Source organism: Molothrus ater, chromosome 15, assembly GCF_012460135.2.
Source record: "Molothrus ater isolate BHLD 08-10-18 breed brown headed cowbird chromosome 15, BPBGC_Mater_1.1, whole genome shotgun sequence".
Lineage (NCBI taxonomy): Eukaryota > Metazoa > Chordata > Aves > Passeriformes > Icteridae > Molothrus > Molothrus ater.
The window spans coordinates 3095989-3112438 of NC_050492.2; the positions used below are offsets into that span (position 1 = coordinate 3095989).

At 50.4% G+C, this 16450-nt stretch overlaps 1 protein-coding gene across 5 annotated transcripts in view; it reads left to right on the forward strand.

Moving 5' to 3' along the window:
* NRG2 (neuregulin 2) overlaps positions 1 to 16450 on the forward strand; it is a 160841-nt gene that overhangs the window by 94612 nt on the left and 49779 nt on the right. For all 5 annotated transcript variants that reach the window (XM_036391533.2, XM_036391532.2, XM_036391530.2 and 2 more), the window contains exon 2: positions 6417 to 6588. In XM_036391533.2, the coding sequence (XP_036247426.1) occupies positions 6417 to 6588 (172 nt within the window). The remainder of the gene's footprint in view (positions 1 to 6416; positions 6589 to 16450) is intronic.

Sequence of the window (16450 nt, forward strand, 5' to 3'; positions counted from 1 at the left end):
CACCCATGCAATAAAGCCAGGGTTGTTCTACAGCTTCACTCAAATGTTGCCCTGTTACCTCCAGGGGCGTTGGAGGCTCACAGACTCTAAGGAGTCCTCCTGACCCTGCCACCAAGGAGCTGAGTCCCCTCAGAGCTCAGGCTGTGCACGCCACAGCCTGCCTGGGGCACAGCAGGGACTGCCTTTTGCCCTCTCCATAAAAACCTGGGAAAAAGGAGCACAAACACTGAGTGTCTTGTGAGTTTTTTTCACCCATGTTTCCATTCCTTCTGGCAGGAGGGAGATTTCCTCAGAGTGGGTCCCTTCTTTGACAGGTTGGCATTTGCAGACAGTATTGAAACAAAGTCCAGGGGATCAGGAGCTGCTGCTGAGCTTCAGGTTTGTCTCCTTGTCAAATAAAGGCCAAATTAAAGCCAAGGTAAAGTATCACCTCTGGTTAAAACAGTGGAGCCTGTGGGACTGCATCAGGCAAGAAGTGAGATGTATCACAGTGGGGAGGGTGCTGACCCCCAATGAGTGTCTGGTGTCCCAGCCTGCAGGGTGATGTGCCAGGAACACCTGTCCTTACTTTGCACTAGAGATGACAGAAATGGGGAAAATTCCTTTCAGTTAGGAATTGCCATCTTGGCAAATGTTTGTGACTGAATCTGGAGCAAGTTGAGGCTGCAAAACAGATCCTATGGAAAGATGAACTCTGTAATTTTCCATGTTGAAATACTCCCATCTGAGGCACCTCTCCAGAAGGGGCTTAGGGACCGGCAGCCTTTGAGACCTGGCTCGGGTGGGTTTCATGCCTCCAGATATTGTCCTTCAATGAGGCTTGGAAGACTCAAGGACTGTGCCTGGAGCATCCTTTGGGTGTCTGGGTTCCTGTGGGGAGAGCTGGGAGCTCAGACCCATGGAGACACCTCTGGATCTGCAGCTTCTCCAGCCCAGCACAAGAGCCCTGTGGAAGCCCCAGCACCAATATGGAAGGGCTGTCCTGAGACCAAAGGCTTGGGCAGGCTGAGAAACACAGCTCCTTTCCAAGACATCACCTGTGCACCTTCCTGGCCCCCAAATCTGGCACAGGGGGGGTGTCCTGACCTGGGGACATTCGGGTGGGGGCCTTGTGTGCAAAGCCATGGCTTGGATACAGGCATGGCAAGGATCACCTGTGAGTTTATAGGTCTTAACTCTCCTTGCATCTCTTCTATTCCTGTGAGAAAACATTTTCAGCTTCCCTTTTCCATGCCCAAAGGAATTCAAGCTCAGTTGCCTTCTTCCTCAGCTGCTGAGAGAGACGCAGAAGGATCCTGTGCTCCCAGGCCTCCAGATCCACCCCCCTAAACACTTTGCCAGCCCCCATGTGCCAGGCAGTGTGGGGCAGCCTCACACTGCAGCCCTTGGAGGTGGCCAGAGGAGAAATCCCATCTGCTCATGACATCAGACACCCAGAGATGCCAGATGTGTCTGTGTGGAGCATCCCCACAGCTCAGGAGGCAGAGTCTGTGGCTGCTATTGCTGGCTGCTCCAGAGCTCATGGAGCACCTTTCCCAGGCTGGCTGCTCCTGCCTTCTGCTGCTGAGGGGTTGTTTATGTAGGATGCTCTGTGGGTGGGATGTGGTTTTGTCACCACTCCATTGTTGGACTCTGTTTGGGCACTCTGCCCGAGGATGATTAATGATGTTTTGAGTTGAGGCTCTGAGGTGCTTGCAGGCATACTGCAGGTACCAGAAGTGAAAGAGGTGTTGTTATCATCAAGGTACTTCAGTGTTATATCAAGTGTAATCAGAAGTGAATTAATTAAAGCAGTGTGTACATGTAAGTCCTTTTATGGTGGATGTTCAAACAACTCATATCGTGCAGTTTAGAGCTCAGTGTTTCAGACTTTTGTAACCCTCTCCTCTCTGTGAGAAGGCAGAGGGTGCCAGGACTGCTATCAGAGGACAAACCTCTCCTGTAAAGGTCTTTTTGTCAAATGTGGTTCTTAAAACAAGTTAGGAAATTGTGTGCATTTGTCCATCCTGGCTCTGGCATGTTTCAAGGTTAATTTTTTCAGCTCACACAACTTGTGTAGGATGGGATCTAATGGTTGCTTGGGTTTCATCTGACCTTGGAGTGAGCAAAAATCTGGAGAAAAAATTGTATTTCTTGTTGGTCTCAGCTCTACCAGGATTAAACTTGTTTTTGCAGCATGACATACCCTTGACGTGGTTGTCACTTAGAAAAATTGCCTGGAAATGCATCAGGCTCTTCTGTCCAGCAGCTCAGGCACTGTGAGGCTGGTGATACTCCACCCCATGGAGAGGAGACACAAATCTGGACGGAGGAGGGGCTGACAGGGTTGCAAGGTGACCAGAGATACAGATCCTGAGCTGTAGCTTCAGTCTGACAAGCAGAGCCAAACCCTTCTTTTTTCAAGTCCAAAACCCCAGGTTTTGGTGAACTTGGCAGCAGTGGGGGCTGAGCTGGGGGTGCTGCCAGCCCAGCTGTGGAGGAGACCACATCTGGCAGGGCTGTTCCATGGGAACCAGAAGGTGAGGAGCTGGAACTGCAGCTTCAGCTCAGCCTGTCCAGGGTGATGGGTGACCTGGGTGACCCCTGGGTGACAGGAGCTGCCCTGGCCCCACCTGTGTGGAGGAGGCTGGGAAGCTGGGAATTGATGGAAACATAATGGATTAGACCTGGACCCTGCCTGGCACACATCTAAAGCTGTTTGCCCAGGATAGTGTGCTGATTTGATATGTGTGAAGCTTGTGGTTTTGTTTTTCTAGCAGGCTGGAAAATGTATCAAACGAGGAGGAGATTAAAATGACCCCAAATGCTCAGAGCACTAAGAAAGGAGGCACTCAAAACCAATCCTCTGATCTTTTTGAACTAAACTCGTGGTTTTCTGAGCTGCAACTCTGTGATTTGGACAGGGCAGAGATGGGAAATGGGTCAAAAGCTGAAAGTGTACCTAAATGTAAAATTTTGACATACTCCAGTATTAGCACTCCATGTGCTGCTCTGGCCTCTCAAGCTACTTTAGTTTACTGCTGGGGAAGGTTGAAAGGTGATTCAGTCATAGTTTACAAGTACCTAAAAAGGGAAGGGGTTTCTATTGCTAGATGGGATTCAAATTTACCAGAGAAAGGCAGAGATCTCTTGGCTGGAAGCCAAAGTTAGAGGAGTTCAGACTATGAATAAGAATTGCAGTTTCAACTTTTTATGAGTGAAAACCAGAGGAAAGTCTTTGTCTGGAATTAAGCAGAGTCATCAGCACTGAATGGCTCTAAATGAAGATTTCTCTGTTTTTCTGAAAGCAGCAGGAATTATGAAGTGAGGCTTTCCAGCCCATCCCAGAGAGCAAGGCCAGGCTTCCCTTTTGCCCAGAGCAAGGCTCTGGATGCTGTTTCCCAGGCTTGGGGCTCTGCCTGCTCTTCCCACGCTGCTGTCCAAGCACAAGCCCTGCTGCAGTGCAGCAGAAAGGGCACAGATGTGTCAGGGAGCACAGCTCTGCCTCTTTGTGCTCAGCCCTTTTCCCAGACAGTCCAGAATATTTTGGGACTGGGTTCCCCTTTCACTGCTCTGTCTGATTCAGCTGGGGGACTGCAGTCCATGGAGTCCATCAAGTGTGGCCTGGAGCTGAATACACTGTCTCTTTCTCTCCTGTAGTGAGACAGCAAAAACATGTAGACTGGGGTGGAAAGATGCTCTCCTCCCTTTTTCTGGGCAGGACTCCCTGCTGGAGGGGTGGGATACTGTGTGTGTGCGTCAGCTCTTTGGTTTCTTTGGATCTGCCTGCTTAGGAATGTCCTGTAATCATCACTGGTGGCATGTGCAGAGGTTTAGGTGAGACATGATTCATGTTGGTGGGGAGGGAGATCAAGTTCCTTGCTTGTTCTTGGCTCTCTTCTTCCACAGGCTTCAGGTTCCTGGGGTTTGCTCTGCTCTTGCCAGCATTTTGGTGGAGAGGGGCAGGGCTGACACACCTTTCTCCCAGCATTTTCCAGTTTCTCTTCCACTCAGGGTGATGGTAGCACATAGAACTATGGAAAGGAGATGAGAGGAGAATATTCTTTCATGCCCCAGGACTCAGTTGTTATATCAGTTTTAACACCAGTTGAACTTCTTTACATCCTACTCCTGGTTCTAGCTTATAAAATATCAGAATTCTTCACACCTGTGTCTTCTCTGAAATGAGACAAGAGTTGTCCCTTCAGTGACTGGTATCTCAGTCCAAATTAACCCATATTCTGTCCATATGCTGCCTGCTTCATCATTCTGCAGACCACCAGGCTGGAAATAAAACAAGGCAGATGCAATCATGCCAAGGTCAGGACCTTCCCTGTATTTAAGGTGTATGGATAATGTTGGCATGGGACAGGGTGACCTCGGGGTACAATAGGAGCTGACTGACACACACATTCAGACAGAATAAATATTTGAGAGTCTATTTCTCTATTCCCCAAAATGACCCCTATAAAAGCAAGGTCCTGTTTACCTTCCTGGCTCTCCATGCAGTCTTCTGGGAAGAGACCAGCTCTCTTCTCCCTTCACTGCCTTCCAGCTCTTCTGGGCAACCCATTTCCAGGCAAGGATCAGGGATATGGGCTTCACAAAACCCATGACACCTTGGATTTTCACAGAATTCCTAAAGTTTGGTGAAAGCTGAGATCATTTCTGGTCAGAAGTCCCTGTTTGTGCCAAAGCACAGTGACCTGGGAAGGTGTGAGAGATGTCAGTGCACAGCCTGCAACCACTGCCTGCAGCTGACCCAATGGTTTTGTGCTCTCCCTGTCCCATTAGAAAATCATGGATGGTTTGGGTTGAATCCACCTTAAAAAAAAAACCCTTAAAATCCATCTCATTCCAACCCCCTGCCATGGACAGGGACACCTCCCACTACCCCAGGCTGCTCCAAGCCCTGTCCAGCCTGGCCTGGGACACTTGCAGGGATCCAGGGCAGCTGCAAGGTGTGATGTGCCTGGGACCAGCCCATGTTACCCACCCCCAGCCCTGGGCCTGCCTTTCAGTCACTGTGAGCTTTGCTTGGCTCACTCCTGTCACCCTGAACTGCTCCATTTCTATCCATGCTGGGATCCTTTTGATTAAGGACAGTCTAGCTGGGATCCTTTTGATTAAGGACAATTTATCTTCTCACTCCCATCAGGAATATGAGAGAGCTGAGAGGTTCTACCTCAGGAGCATATTCCTGATGATGGCTGTGCTTTTTATTATTTTGTGTAAGATCCCTTTTGGTGAGAACAGTCTTTAAATACTATCAACCTACACTGACTTAGTTGGCATGAAGAACTAGAGGAGACATACAAAAGTCTGTAGAACAGTGATTGCTCTGATGAAACCCATCCAGTCCCTCAGCCTTTGAGTGCTCTGCCATTCCACAAGATCAGAATGCACAAAGCAATTAGAAGGTGGTTTGTGCATATTAGAAAGAGGAAATTATCCATCAGTAACACACCTCAGACAAGGAGAAGCCATTGTTACCAATATTCTTAAGGCAAAGCCAGCAAGTTGCCATTTCCTTTTTTAAGGTTAGTACTGAGAAAGAAAAAGGGAGCTAGAAGAGTGCAGAGCTGTCAGTTGAAAGAAAAATTGCAAGCCTGCTAATCCTTTCTTGTCAGGCTTAATATAAAGCCTGGCAGAGATTGATAAGAAGTGTCTCCCTCTCTGTCTGATGTTCCAGGTGCATGGTAAAAATCACTTCTCTGAAACACCCACGTGCAGAGCCAGGCTCCAGGCTGGAGAGGCTGCTGGCCAGCCTGACACTGCTGGCACAAAACCATTTAAAATACCTATTCTTTCACTTTTCTTCTTGCAGCCTGAATAAATGGCTGTTCCTCCCCTCCTAATCCTTACACATGCAGGATTTTCTTGCAGCCCCTCTCAGTGATTATTGCTCTGCTGGTGTTGAGCTGAACAAGGTCTCTGCAGCAGATTTGGAGCATGTGGGGCACAGGGGGCTGCTCCCTCTGCTCCGTCTGCACTGACCCATTCTGCCTGGGGCTGCTGGGGCTGTGGGACTGGCAGCACGCCCGTGGCAGCCACAGAGGTCATGAAGGTGTTGGAAATCTGCAGCAGCAATGGCCAGGAGCAGGGGAAAAATAATCCCTGAAGAGCTTGAGCTGGTGTGTGGTGGGAGAGCTCAGCAAAGCTCTGCAGGGACAGGAGACGCAGGGTGCTGCCTGCATGAGTAGGGCTCTGTGGAACATCACATCTGGTCATGGGGAGCCTCCAGAGCCTCCCTCTGTTCCCTGTGTGGATGTGTCTGACTCCTGCTCCTTCCCTGGGTGCTGTTTTCCCCCTCTCCATCACCTCGTGGCAGAGGGAGCAGCAGGCGCTTGGCCAGGGGAGGGGTTTGGGGGCTCCTCTTGTGTGTGCACATCTCTGAGAGCGGCAGGTTTCAAAGTGTCCCTTTTCTCTTTCCCCAGCTGCTCCTCCCAAACTGAAGAAACTGAAAAGCCCAAATGTTCACGTGGGTGAGAAGATTTCCCTGAAATGTGAGGCGACTGCTGGGAACCCTCAGCCATCCTACAAATGGTTTAAGGATGGGAAGGAGCTGAAGAAGAGCAAAGACATCCGGATCAAGTATGGGAATGGGAAGTAAGTACAACACAGGGCTGCTCTGCCTCTGCTCACTCAGGGGCTGGGGCTGGGGCTGGAGGTGCTGCTGTGCTCCCCAAATCTCTGCTGAGCAGTCCCTCAGAGCCACAGGACCATGCTCAGCCCAGTTACCATGGCCAGGAGAGTGAGTAAGGTCCCAGTGACCTCAGAGAGCACGGGGAGAGGAGCAGGGCACACACAGGGAAGGTGTTGGGTTTGTAGATGGGCTGTCCTGGGGTCAGGGAGGCACTGGCTACCTGAGACAGGTGTCCTGTGACATGGGGAGGCTTTTCCTGGTAGCTGTGGGCAGCTCAGGTTGCCTGGGGTGACTCCTGCTCTGTGACTAAGGGTTGGAGGCAGAAGGCACCCAACCCCAGCTGTTGCCCCATCACTCAGCAGCAGGGCTGTGGGAGGAATTGGTTTGTTCCCTCCTGAATTTAGGTAGACACAGAAGCACCTAAGGCCACTGAGAAATCACAGATTGATAAATTAGGGCTAGAAGGGACCTCTGGAGATCATCCAGTTCAACCTCCCTGCCAAGGCATCAGCATCTGGAGCAGGTGACACAGGAATGTGTCCAGGTGGGGTTGGAATGTCTCCAGAGAAGGAGACTCCACCCTCCCCGGGCAGCTGTTCCACTGTTCTGCCACCCTCAGCATAAAGAAGTTCTTCCCCATGTTGGGATGGAATTTTTCATGGTTTAGTTCATGGCCATTGCTCCTTGTCCTGTCACTGGGCACTGCTGAAAAGAGCCTGGCACCATCCTCTGACCGCCCTTGGAGATATTTATGTGCATGAATGAGATCCCCTCAGTCTTCTCTCCTCTACACTGAGCAGGGCTGAGATGCAGGATTGCCTCACAACACTGATCAGGGGTCATGGTCACCTGCAGAGACCTTGCCTTGTGCAAATCCTTCCATCTGTCCACCCTGGGCAAGCTCCCTCACATCTGCCCCAAAGTCCCCACCCAGCAAAGCTCTCAGGTGGCTCTGAGTGAGTGTCACCCTCAGCCCCAGCTCATTCAGTGTCACCCTCAGCACCAGCTCATTCAGTGATTGTCACCCTCAGCACCACCTCATTCCGTGAGTGTCACCCTCAGCCCCAGCTCATTCAGTGACTGTCACCCTCAGCACCCCCTGAGAGTGACACTCATCACTGAATGAGTTCAGTGTCACCCTCAGCACCCCCTCATTCAGTGTCACCCTCAGCCCCAGCTCATTCAGTGTCACCCTCAGCACCCCCTCATTCAGTGACTGTCACCCTCAGCACCAGCTCATTCAGGCAGGGCTAGAACACCTGGAGAAAGAGGTCCCAGTGACCAAGATCAGGGGTTTTCACTGGGAATGGATTAAAATGAATCCATGTTGATATTTCTCAAGGCCCAATATTTAGATATGATGTATCTTAAAATTATTCCACTTTCATGGCTATGTTTGTATTCATACATCCTGACCTAGCCAGCAACAGTCAGATTGCAGCTGCCTGAGCCCTTGGAAAATTTGATTCTGATTATTTGCTAATATATGTTCTTGGTGTGTGAATACAAGGTCATCATGGACTTGTTTGAGTAGCAATTTTTAAAATTAGAAGCCACTACAAATCAGTTAGAAAAAATCGCTCGGTGTTTGAACGGGGCGTTGCCAATTGCCCAAATTTAATTTCAGTCCTGTTGGGTTTGGTTTCAGAGTCACACCCAAGATGGTTGACCTCCTTTGTAATAATTCTGGGACTTGTGGCTGTTTTGGGATGAGGCAGAGAGGTGGTCAGTGCTTCCAGGATAACTGGGTGCTGTCTGGGCTTGCAGGCAGCAGAGCCAGGGCAGAGCTGTGCCTGCCTCTCTCTGTCACAGTAATGGGCCCCCAGCTGCGTAATAATTACTATTGATTCCTTAGAAGGTTGATCAATGTCTTTATTATATTATCATTATTAAGAAACTCCTTGCTTTTATAGTCAGTTATGATACACCCGGACCTAATTGGTCCTCTAATCTAAACATCATCACCATTGGCTAATTAAGAAACTACTTTTTGGTGAACAAATCTTTAGAACACACTCTACATGATCACAACAGGTGTAGCAAGTGAGGATAAGATTGTTTTTTATTATTTTTTCTGATTTTCTCACAGACTTTTCCCAGAGAGGCCTGGGAAAGTTGTGTGTTGCTCTCTGTGGCCAGAGAGCTGCTGCCACACCTCTCCTCTGCTGCCCTCACTGTTTTTGGTGGCCCTTGTCATTCTCGTGGCCTTGGTTGTTTAGCAGTGGCTGCTGGGGCTGGGATGCCCTGGAGAAATGCCTGCAGCACACTCTGTGGGAATGCCCAGGGTGCTGGGGAGTGCTTTCCCTCAGGGCTAGAGAGGAACCAGCCCCAGAGCAGCCAGCACTGCCCTGCTGTGCTCCCAGGGTCCCAGCCCTTCCTCCTCTGCCCAGCACGGAGCTGTGACAGGGTGACATCCCACCCCCAGCCAAGGGGACAGGCAGCCACTGGGCCAGGGACAGGAACAAATGCAAGGGAGTTGGTCCCCCTTCCTCAGCACTCTGCTGTCATCATTTTGCATTTACCAGTTTCCATGGAAACTTGCTGGCTCTCCAGTGAGAGGCCAAAGATATGTGGTGCTGGAAGGGCTTCCTGCTGGCAAAACAAGCCCAAGGATAAACATTTTAAGGAAAGCTGAGCACCTGCCTCTTCTGGTGTCTGAGACTCCCTCAGCAGCAAAGGGGTGAGCTCAAAGCATTCCCAGAATTGCTTCCCATCCCATCTTCTGCTCTCTGCTGCCATTAAAATGTGACTGTCTTGTGCTGGGACCAGGCTGTGGAGACTGGACTCCAGCAGCTGTTGAGCAGGAGCAAAAGGAAATGGCCTCAAGCTGTGCCAAAGGGGGTTTGGATGTTAGGGAGAACATCTTCACTGAAATGGAGGTCAGGCTTTGGAACAGACTGCCTAGGGAAGTGGTGGAAGTGTCCAAAACCTGTGTAGATGTGTCACTTGGGGACACATTGGTTCATTGGTGGCCTTGGCGGTGCTGGGAATGGTTGGACTCAGTGATCTCAGAGGGCTTTTCCAACCTAAACGATTCTGCCATTCTGTGGGACAGTTCTGAGGTAATTACCCCTCAGTGAGCATTTGCCCCTTGTTTAGCAGTGCAGGATCACTTCCCTGAGAGCATCTGGGCGGGTCTGTGCACACCCGCCCTGGCATTGCCACCTCTGTCCCCGTTTGCTGGGCCCCAGAGCTGAAAACCCCGAGGCAGAGTGTCCCCTGGCATTGGAGCTGCCTGCCTCTGGTCTTGACTGCATGGAACAAGCACTGAAAACTGCTCAGAGCAGGCTGAGGGCTGAGAGAGCCCTCATGACTTTGATGTCTTCATTATGCAGCTGGTGGGGCCAAGTTTAGTGGAGGGACATGTGATATGGGTGTAGAGCATTACTTGCAGTCAGCTGGGAGGGGACTCCAGGGAAGGAGAAGCATCCCAAACTGTAAATCTCTGAAAGGACATCTTATTCTATAACAATTATTTTAGGAATAATGGGGTTTATACATCTGGCTCCACTTAGAGATAACACTGGTCTCCAGATAATCCTCTGGGCTTCCCTTCAGCTCAGAGTGGGGATTTCAGAGGGCCAGAAATGGAGCACTGGGGAGGGACCTTCACAGGGAAAATACACGAGGCAAAAACTTCTCAGGCTGTGCAGGATCATTTCAACTTCCAGGTGCACAGGATCATTTCTTTAGAAGTGTAATACCTTACAGAGATTTCTGCTGGAGCCAGGCAAAAGGAGCCCTCCAGCAAAGTGATGTCCATTGTGTTTCCCTTGGCCCTGTGAGGCCCTGGCAGAGCTGGGCACAGCTGAAATCTGTCCCCAGCTCTGAGATCTTTAGCATGCAGAGGAATAGGATGGGAGACAAGAACCTGGTTGCTCTCTGTGATTAATTTCTGGCTTTCCTCCCCATGTATGTAAAGAGCCTTGAGGTTTCTACCTAGAAAGTATGACTGAGGCACTGTTTTTTTTTGGTGATTGGGTTTTTATCTGATCTCTAGAATAGGGGATCTCTTTCAAAATAAGGGGTGTGTATGTTGTAATGAGGAGAGGAGCACTTAACTGCATGTCAGCTCTTCAGCTTTTCCATCAATCATTTTCCCTCTTCTTTTTAAACTTACCAGCAAAACCTCTGGTGCCATCAGGCAGAGGAGTCAGGTTTTTTTAATGGATATTTGCTGGAGGGAGGGGAACAATTCTGATTCCTCCTTTCTGAACTTCATGTTCCATCTGTAATTAGTGACAGGCTGGGGCAAGCCCGGCTTGCACGAAGGGGAAACCTCTTTAAGGTGGAAGAAATTATTGGCTGGAATTTTATCTCCATCTCCATTTGAATAAAGCACAGTTGATGGGAAACCCAGAGAAATTACCAAGAAAGAGCCTGTGGTAGTGGAAATCCAGCCTAGTGAATGGCTCTCCCCCCAAGCTGCCAAAGTGATGCCATTTTTGGCTGAGTGTGTCTGAGGTCTGACTGAGGCTCCCAAGAAATTCAGGTTGGGTTTTGACTTTCTGACTATCCAAATGGTCAAATGCCAGCTATGGAGGAAGCCAAGGGAGTTTTTGCTTGTGGAGGTGTAGAGAACCTTCCCCTCTTGAAGTCATGCTCAAGGCTCAGCCTGGGACACGCAGAGGTTCAGCTGGAGCCTGGGAGTCCCTGAGCTGTGCCTGTCCTTACAGCCCTTTCCCTTTGTGTGCTCTTCTACCAGGGGACACTGCTGGGGTGATGAAGGAGCCATATCACTAGATTGGAGAGGGTTGGCAGTTCAGTTTGGGACAGGCTGACCATATGACATCCCCTGGGAGTGGTGTCCTACTTTCAGTATCACCAGGAATCCCTATTGTTAGCCTGTAAGTGGAGCCAAGGGATACCCTCCTCTCCTGTTTCTGTATAGTAGTCCCTCAGGCCATGCCACTTGAGCAGATTCATTGCTGGGGTCTTCCTTGTAGGGCTCCCAGTTGTAGATTATTCCCCACCCACAATGAATGGGGCTGTGGTCTTCCCTGTACAGCTCACTGCACTGGAATGAAGGCCAAAAAAAAAAAAATAATGCCAAAGCAGCAGGGGAAAGAGAGTGCCAATAAAGATAAATGATTTCCTAATTAAGCCTGGAGACAAGGAGGGGCAAAGAGGACTGTTGAAGCCTTGTGGGAGCCAGAGTGAACCCAAGCAGGCTATACCACCACTCTGGCAGGGGTCTTTGGGCTGACATTTTTAAACAAAGGAAAAAGCTCATTTGACAATGGATCTTGCAAGAGCAATTCCAGATGCCTTGAAGCAAAGACTCTTCTCAAGCACCGGTGTTGTTATAATCACCAGGGGAGCTGCTGCCTTGCTAACTCTCACCATGGCATTATGAGCCTCCGATACTTGGGATTTGGTTTTAGCTGCTGAAGGCACTTTATTGGAGGGGGGTGTGAAGGAGAGCATCTCCTTTGTTTGTTTGCTTGTTGTTTTAGAGGAGATGATGGACATCATCTTGGCCAATGCACCTGGGACTGAACCAGGGAATTTGAGAACTGAAAGGAGAAGCAGTTGGGTCTTGAGCTCAAACAATCCACAAACTTTGCAAACTGGGGCTCCTGAGAGAGTCAGGGGATGGACATTTAATCAAACTTGACTGCATTATAGCTGCTAACAAGTCAGGGTCAGCTGCTGGGCTGCTTCAGCTGATGGGCTCTGCAAACTTAGAGGTGGAAGGAGCTTTGTGTGCCTGAAATTTGGTGTGGTTTTTCCAGCCATGCTGGCTGCTTACAAAAACAAAATAAAAATCTCTCTCTGCAGACCTTCGCCCACTCTGGTTGCAAAATGTCACAGATTAGGTCGAGGCCCTCCCTGAGACAGGAGCTGAAATCCCATTCATCCTGTTTAGGTTAAAATGTTTTACCTTTGAGGAGGAGGGCTGGGGTGAGGGCTGGGGCTGCTGGCAGCTCACCCTGCACAGCACATCACAGACCTGCAGGCAGGAATTTGCAGCAGAGCAGACACTGCTGAGGAGCTGTGACATGTACCAGCTGCAGAAAATGGCCTGGGGAGAAAAGAATGACATGAGGAGACCCAAACCTTTATCTAGATCTCCTGCACACCCTGTGTATGACCATGGTGGTGTCTCACAGGGGTTTGGAGCAATAGTTCCCTGCCCATGTGAAGGTGCCATCCCTTTCCCATGATTTCTATTCCCCAAAATGCTTTTCCTGGTGTCAGTATTTGCAGCCTGGCCCTGCTCATTTCCAGTGCAGGGCTCTGTCCAGGGCTGTCCCCATGACAGCTGCTCTTGGTGTGGCACCTCCCTCTCCTCCTTGATCCTTTATAACTTTATGTGCTTTGCTTTAAAGGTCCTCTCAGGCCTTCCTCCCCACTCCTGGCAGTCCCTGAAGTTTTGGTCCTGCCTCTGATTTGCCCTGCATATCAGCCTCCACCCAGTATGTGACACACTTCCAAACTAGGGCTCTGAGCCTTGTCCCCAGCAGCATGGGCCCTCTTTTCCCTCCCTGCCACATGACCAGCTCAGGGTTTGGTTGCTGAGGTAGTGAGACCTGGGCACCCTGAGGGGCCCTGTCTCTGAATTGAGGTCACACACTCTTTGGGATAGCGAGGAATCTGTTCCACATTTGGTGCTGGGAAGTCCCTGGGAAGTCTTGGGACTGCTCCTGTATGAGATCACAGGAAGCAGGGAAAGAACCTGCTGGGAGCTGGCCTCAGAGCACTGCTCCAGGACCTACATTTTCTCAAAGAAATTAAAATCCTGGCATTGGGGCTGGAGGAAGCATTCATAGGATGGATCAATTGCCTTGAATTCCAGAATACAAAGGGCCCTGCAGTGACATTGGGTCTGTGCATCAGCCACAGCCCCAAACTCAGCTTTTGCTCATTTATTGACCTCACACCCTGGCAGGTGCCACAGCCTGGGCTGGCACAGGGAGCAGCAGCAGCATTGCACAGGGATTTGCCTCTCAACACAGCAGCCACAAAGTCCAGCCCAGGCCCTGCTGTGGTGGTGTCACTGCCTCTGCTGCCCCACACCTCTCCCCATTTGCAGAACACCCCTGGCTGCGTTTGAGCCTGCAGGGGCTTGCACAAGTGACCCTGCTCTTTGGAGTGTACTTATTGATCCTGTCCCCTCCTGTTGACACTGTCCAACCCAGAAGTAGCTCACCCTCACTCTGAGCCCAGTGTCAGTGTCAGCTCTGCAGAGTGAGGACTGGGAGAGTCTTCCTCTTAAAATCAGCCTGTCCCAAGCCTGGGCACAGAGAGACCACAGCACTGCTGAGCAGAGAAGGGGCAAATCTGCTTCTCAGGTTAGAACAGCACTTTAATGTTGGGGAACAGGGGTAGGAGAGAGCAGGTAGAGTGGGTCAGGGGATGGCTGGTCCTGTCCTGGGCACTGTGAGGACATTACCTGTCCCCCACCATCCCAGCAGGTCAAGCACAGAGTGGGTCAGGAGATGGTGTGAGGGGAGGAAGGGAGATAGAGAAGGGATGATGGCCAAGCTGAAAATTCCAAACCTTCCTGTCCTTACCCTCCTTATTTCATTGCTTTGCTTGAGGGCATTTCTGTCCCCTTTCCCATTTGTTCTTTCTGTAGCTGATACTGAGCTGGCCAGATGATGCTGTGGAGCACAGAAAACACTTGTTTTCCTCAAGCACTGTGAGCACAGCTAACCTGCCCAGCTCTGCTGAGCTCAGCTGGAGGGCAGGGAAGAGATCAGAGGGGCTGTGCAAGGGACAGAATGCTTCTGGCTGCTCCTGCCTTGCCAGACATGGCTTTGCCATGCCATCCCCACACTGCCTTTGCATTGCAGTGATTCCCTCTGCCTGAATTAACCCACTGAGTGCTGGGGGTGATGGATGTGTCCCCCCAGAGCCCCTGGCCCAGCCATGGGGCTGCCCAGTGCTCGATGGCTGCTGCACAGCACTTGTGGTTTGTAAGCTGGATGTCCTGAATCTTCTTGCCAATCATTAACCTGCTCTTTCAGGGCAAATGCAGCTGGGTGAGAGTGCCAGGGCAGCACGTAGGTACCAATTAAATCTCTGGCAGGATGCAAGCAGTGCACGTTACGGCAATTGCTGGCACTCATGCTCTCAGCAATGCCAGTGTGCTTCCTGCTGCAAACAGAGGGAATGGAGTTAATGGGTGACCACAGCAGGGCAGCCAGTGTGTCCTTTGCAAGGGTCATGTTTGGGAATTTCCTTTTCCTATGGTTTCAGGTGTGTTTACAATGTGCAGTGCTCTCCATTGACAATTTCAAGGCCACATATGGGGTGGTCTCCGAGTTCTCTTCGTCAGCTCATTCCTTGACTTCTTTGTTACTTATGTGTTAGTTACCCTATTTTTAGAAGACTAATAAACCACTGCAACAGTCGTAATCCTGGAGCTGTTCTTGTCCAGAACGATGCAGAAGTGGCTGAACTCACACAGGGAGCACGGAGTCCTCAGTGTAGGTGTCACAGGGGCAGCTCATGGCAGCTGCTCTCCTGATCCCATGCTCTGACAGGAATGGCTTAGTGAGGAGATGACCTGGGAAGATGGCCCCATTTCCACTTGGCAGTAGGTAAGAGGGGAAACATGATTCAAGCTTGACCAGCGTGCTGGTGGGAACATGCCTGCTGTCATGGGAAGTTCCTCCTTGGCTCAGATGCAGGGCCTGTTTCTTCTCCTCTCACTGCACTGGAGGCCTCAGGGCCTGAGCTCACATTTAGATGTCTAAATTACAGCCGATGAGGACACCCTTCCCAGCCAGAATTTGCCAGGATCTTTGTGTAGGTCCTGGCCAAGGGCTGATCTCCCTGTTTCCCATTGTAGTCTGGAGATTGGCACTGAAGAGGGTGATTTACTCATCCCTCCAAACTGCCCTCTGGGGGACTCTTTTCTCTTGGCCAGAAAGGTATTTTGGGGGATCTTCTTTTGGCCAGGCTGAAGGTCTCCTTGTGAATCCTATCCCTCAGAGCTTGCATACAGCACATTCCCCGTGGCTCATCCCTCCACTGGCACTACAGGAGATAATTAGTGCGTGGCTAAGTCATATGTGCTGAGGGTCAGGCAAGACAATGAGGCACATTTTCCCCTGGAGTAAAGAGATGTCAACAGAGTTGCACTGCAGCGAAATGATGGCATCTGTCAGTGACCCTGGCCCTTTCACTGAGCAAACAGCCCGGGGCAGAGCCTTCCTGCAGAAGAATGGCATGGTCTGGCAGCCAGGCACCCTTGTGAACGCACACGTGGGGCTCTCCCAGGGCTGCTGTCCCCAGGAGCCTTCATCCCACACTCCTGGGCCCACAGTAACTCCTTGGAGGCCACTCCTTGGTGTGTCTGTGAAATCAGCCCTCAGGAGAGCAAAGTACCTGCCCCTGGGGACAGCAGGGGGAAGAGCACAACTTGGAAAAGATGGTTTCCAGTGGAGTTTTGGGGTATTTCAGAAGCATTTGGAGATAGTAAAATAGATCAGAACCAGATCAGGTGAGGACTTGTCCATTTGACATCCTTCAGCTCAGTTCTTCCAGTGCACAGGATTATCCATGTTAACTAAAAGGCCCATGGTTAATGCTGTGAGGCAAAGTATCTCTCTGGCTGTTTCAGTGCTTCTTAGAATGGGGAAATTCTCTTTGCATTTATGCTCCACATGAAAGCTGATCCATATCTCCAACCTTCATCTCCTTTCCCCTGAGTCTGTCACCAGACCTTATACAGCCCAGTGTGGAGACCAAGAGGGGCCACACCATTGGCCTGGGCTATGAAAAGCGAGAAGAAACTCTTGATTTTTCAAGGGAATCTTCCAGTCCAGGATCATTTCAACCAGTTGTGATGGCAAAAATAAGCTCTTTTGACAG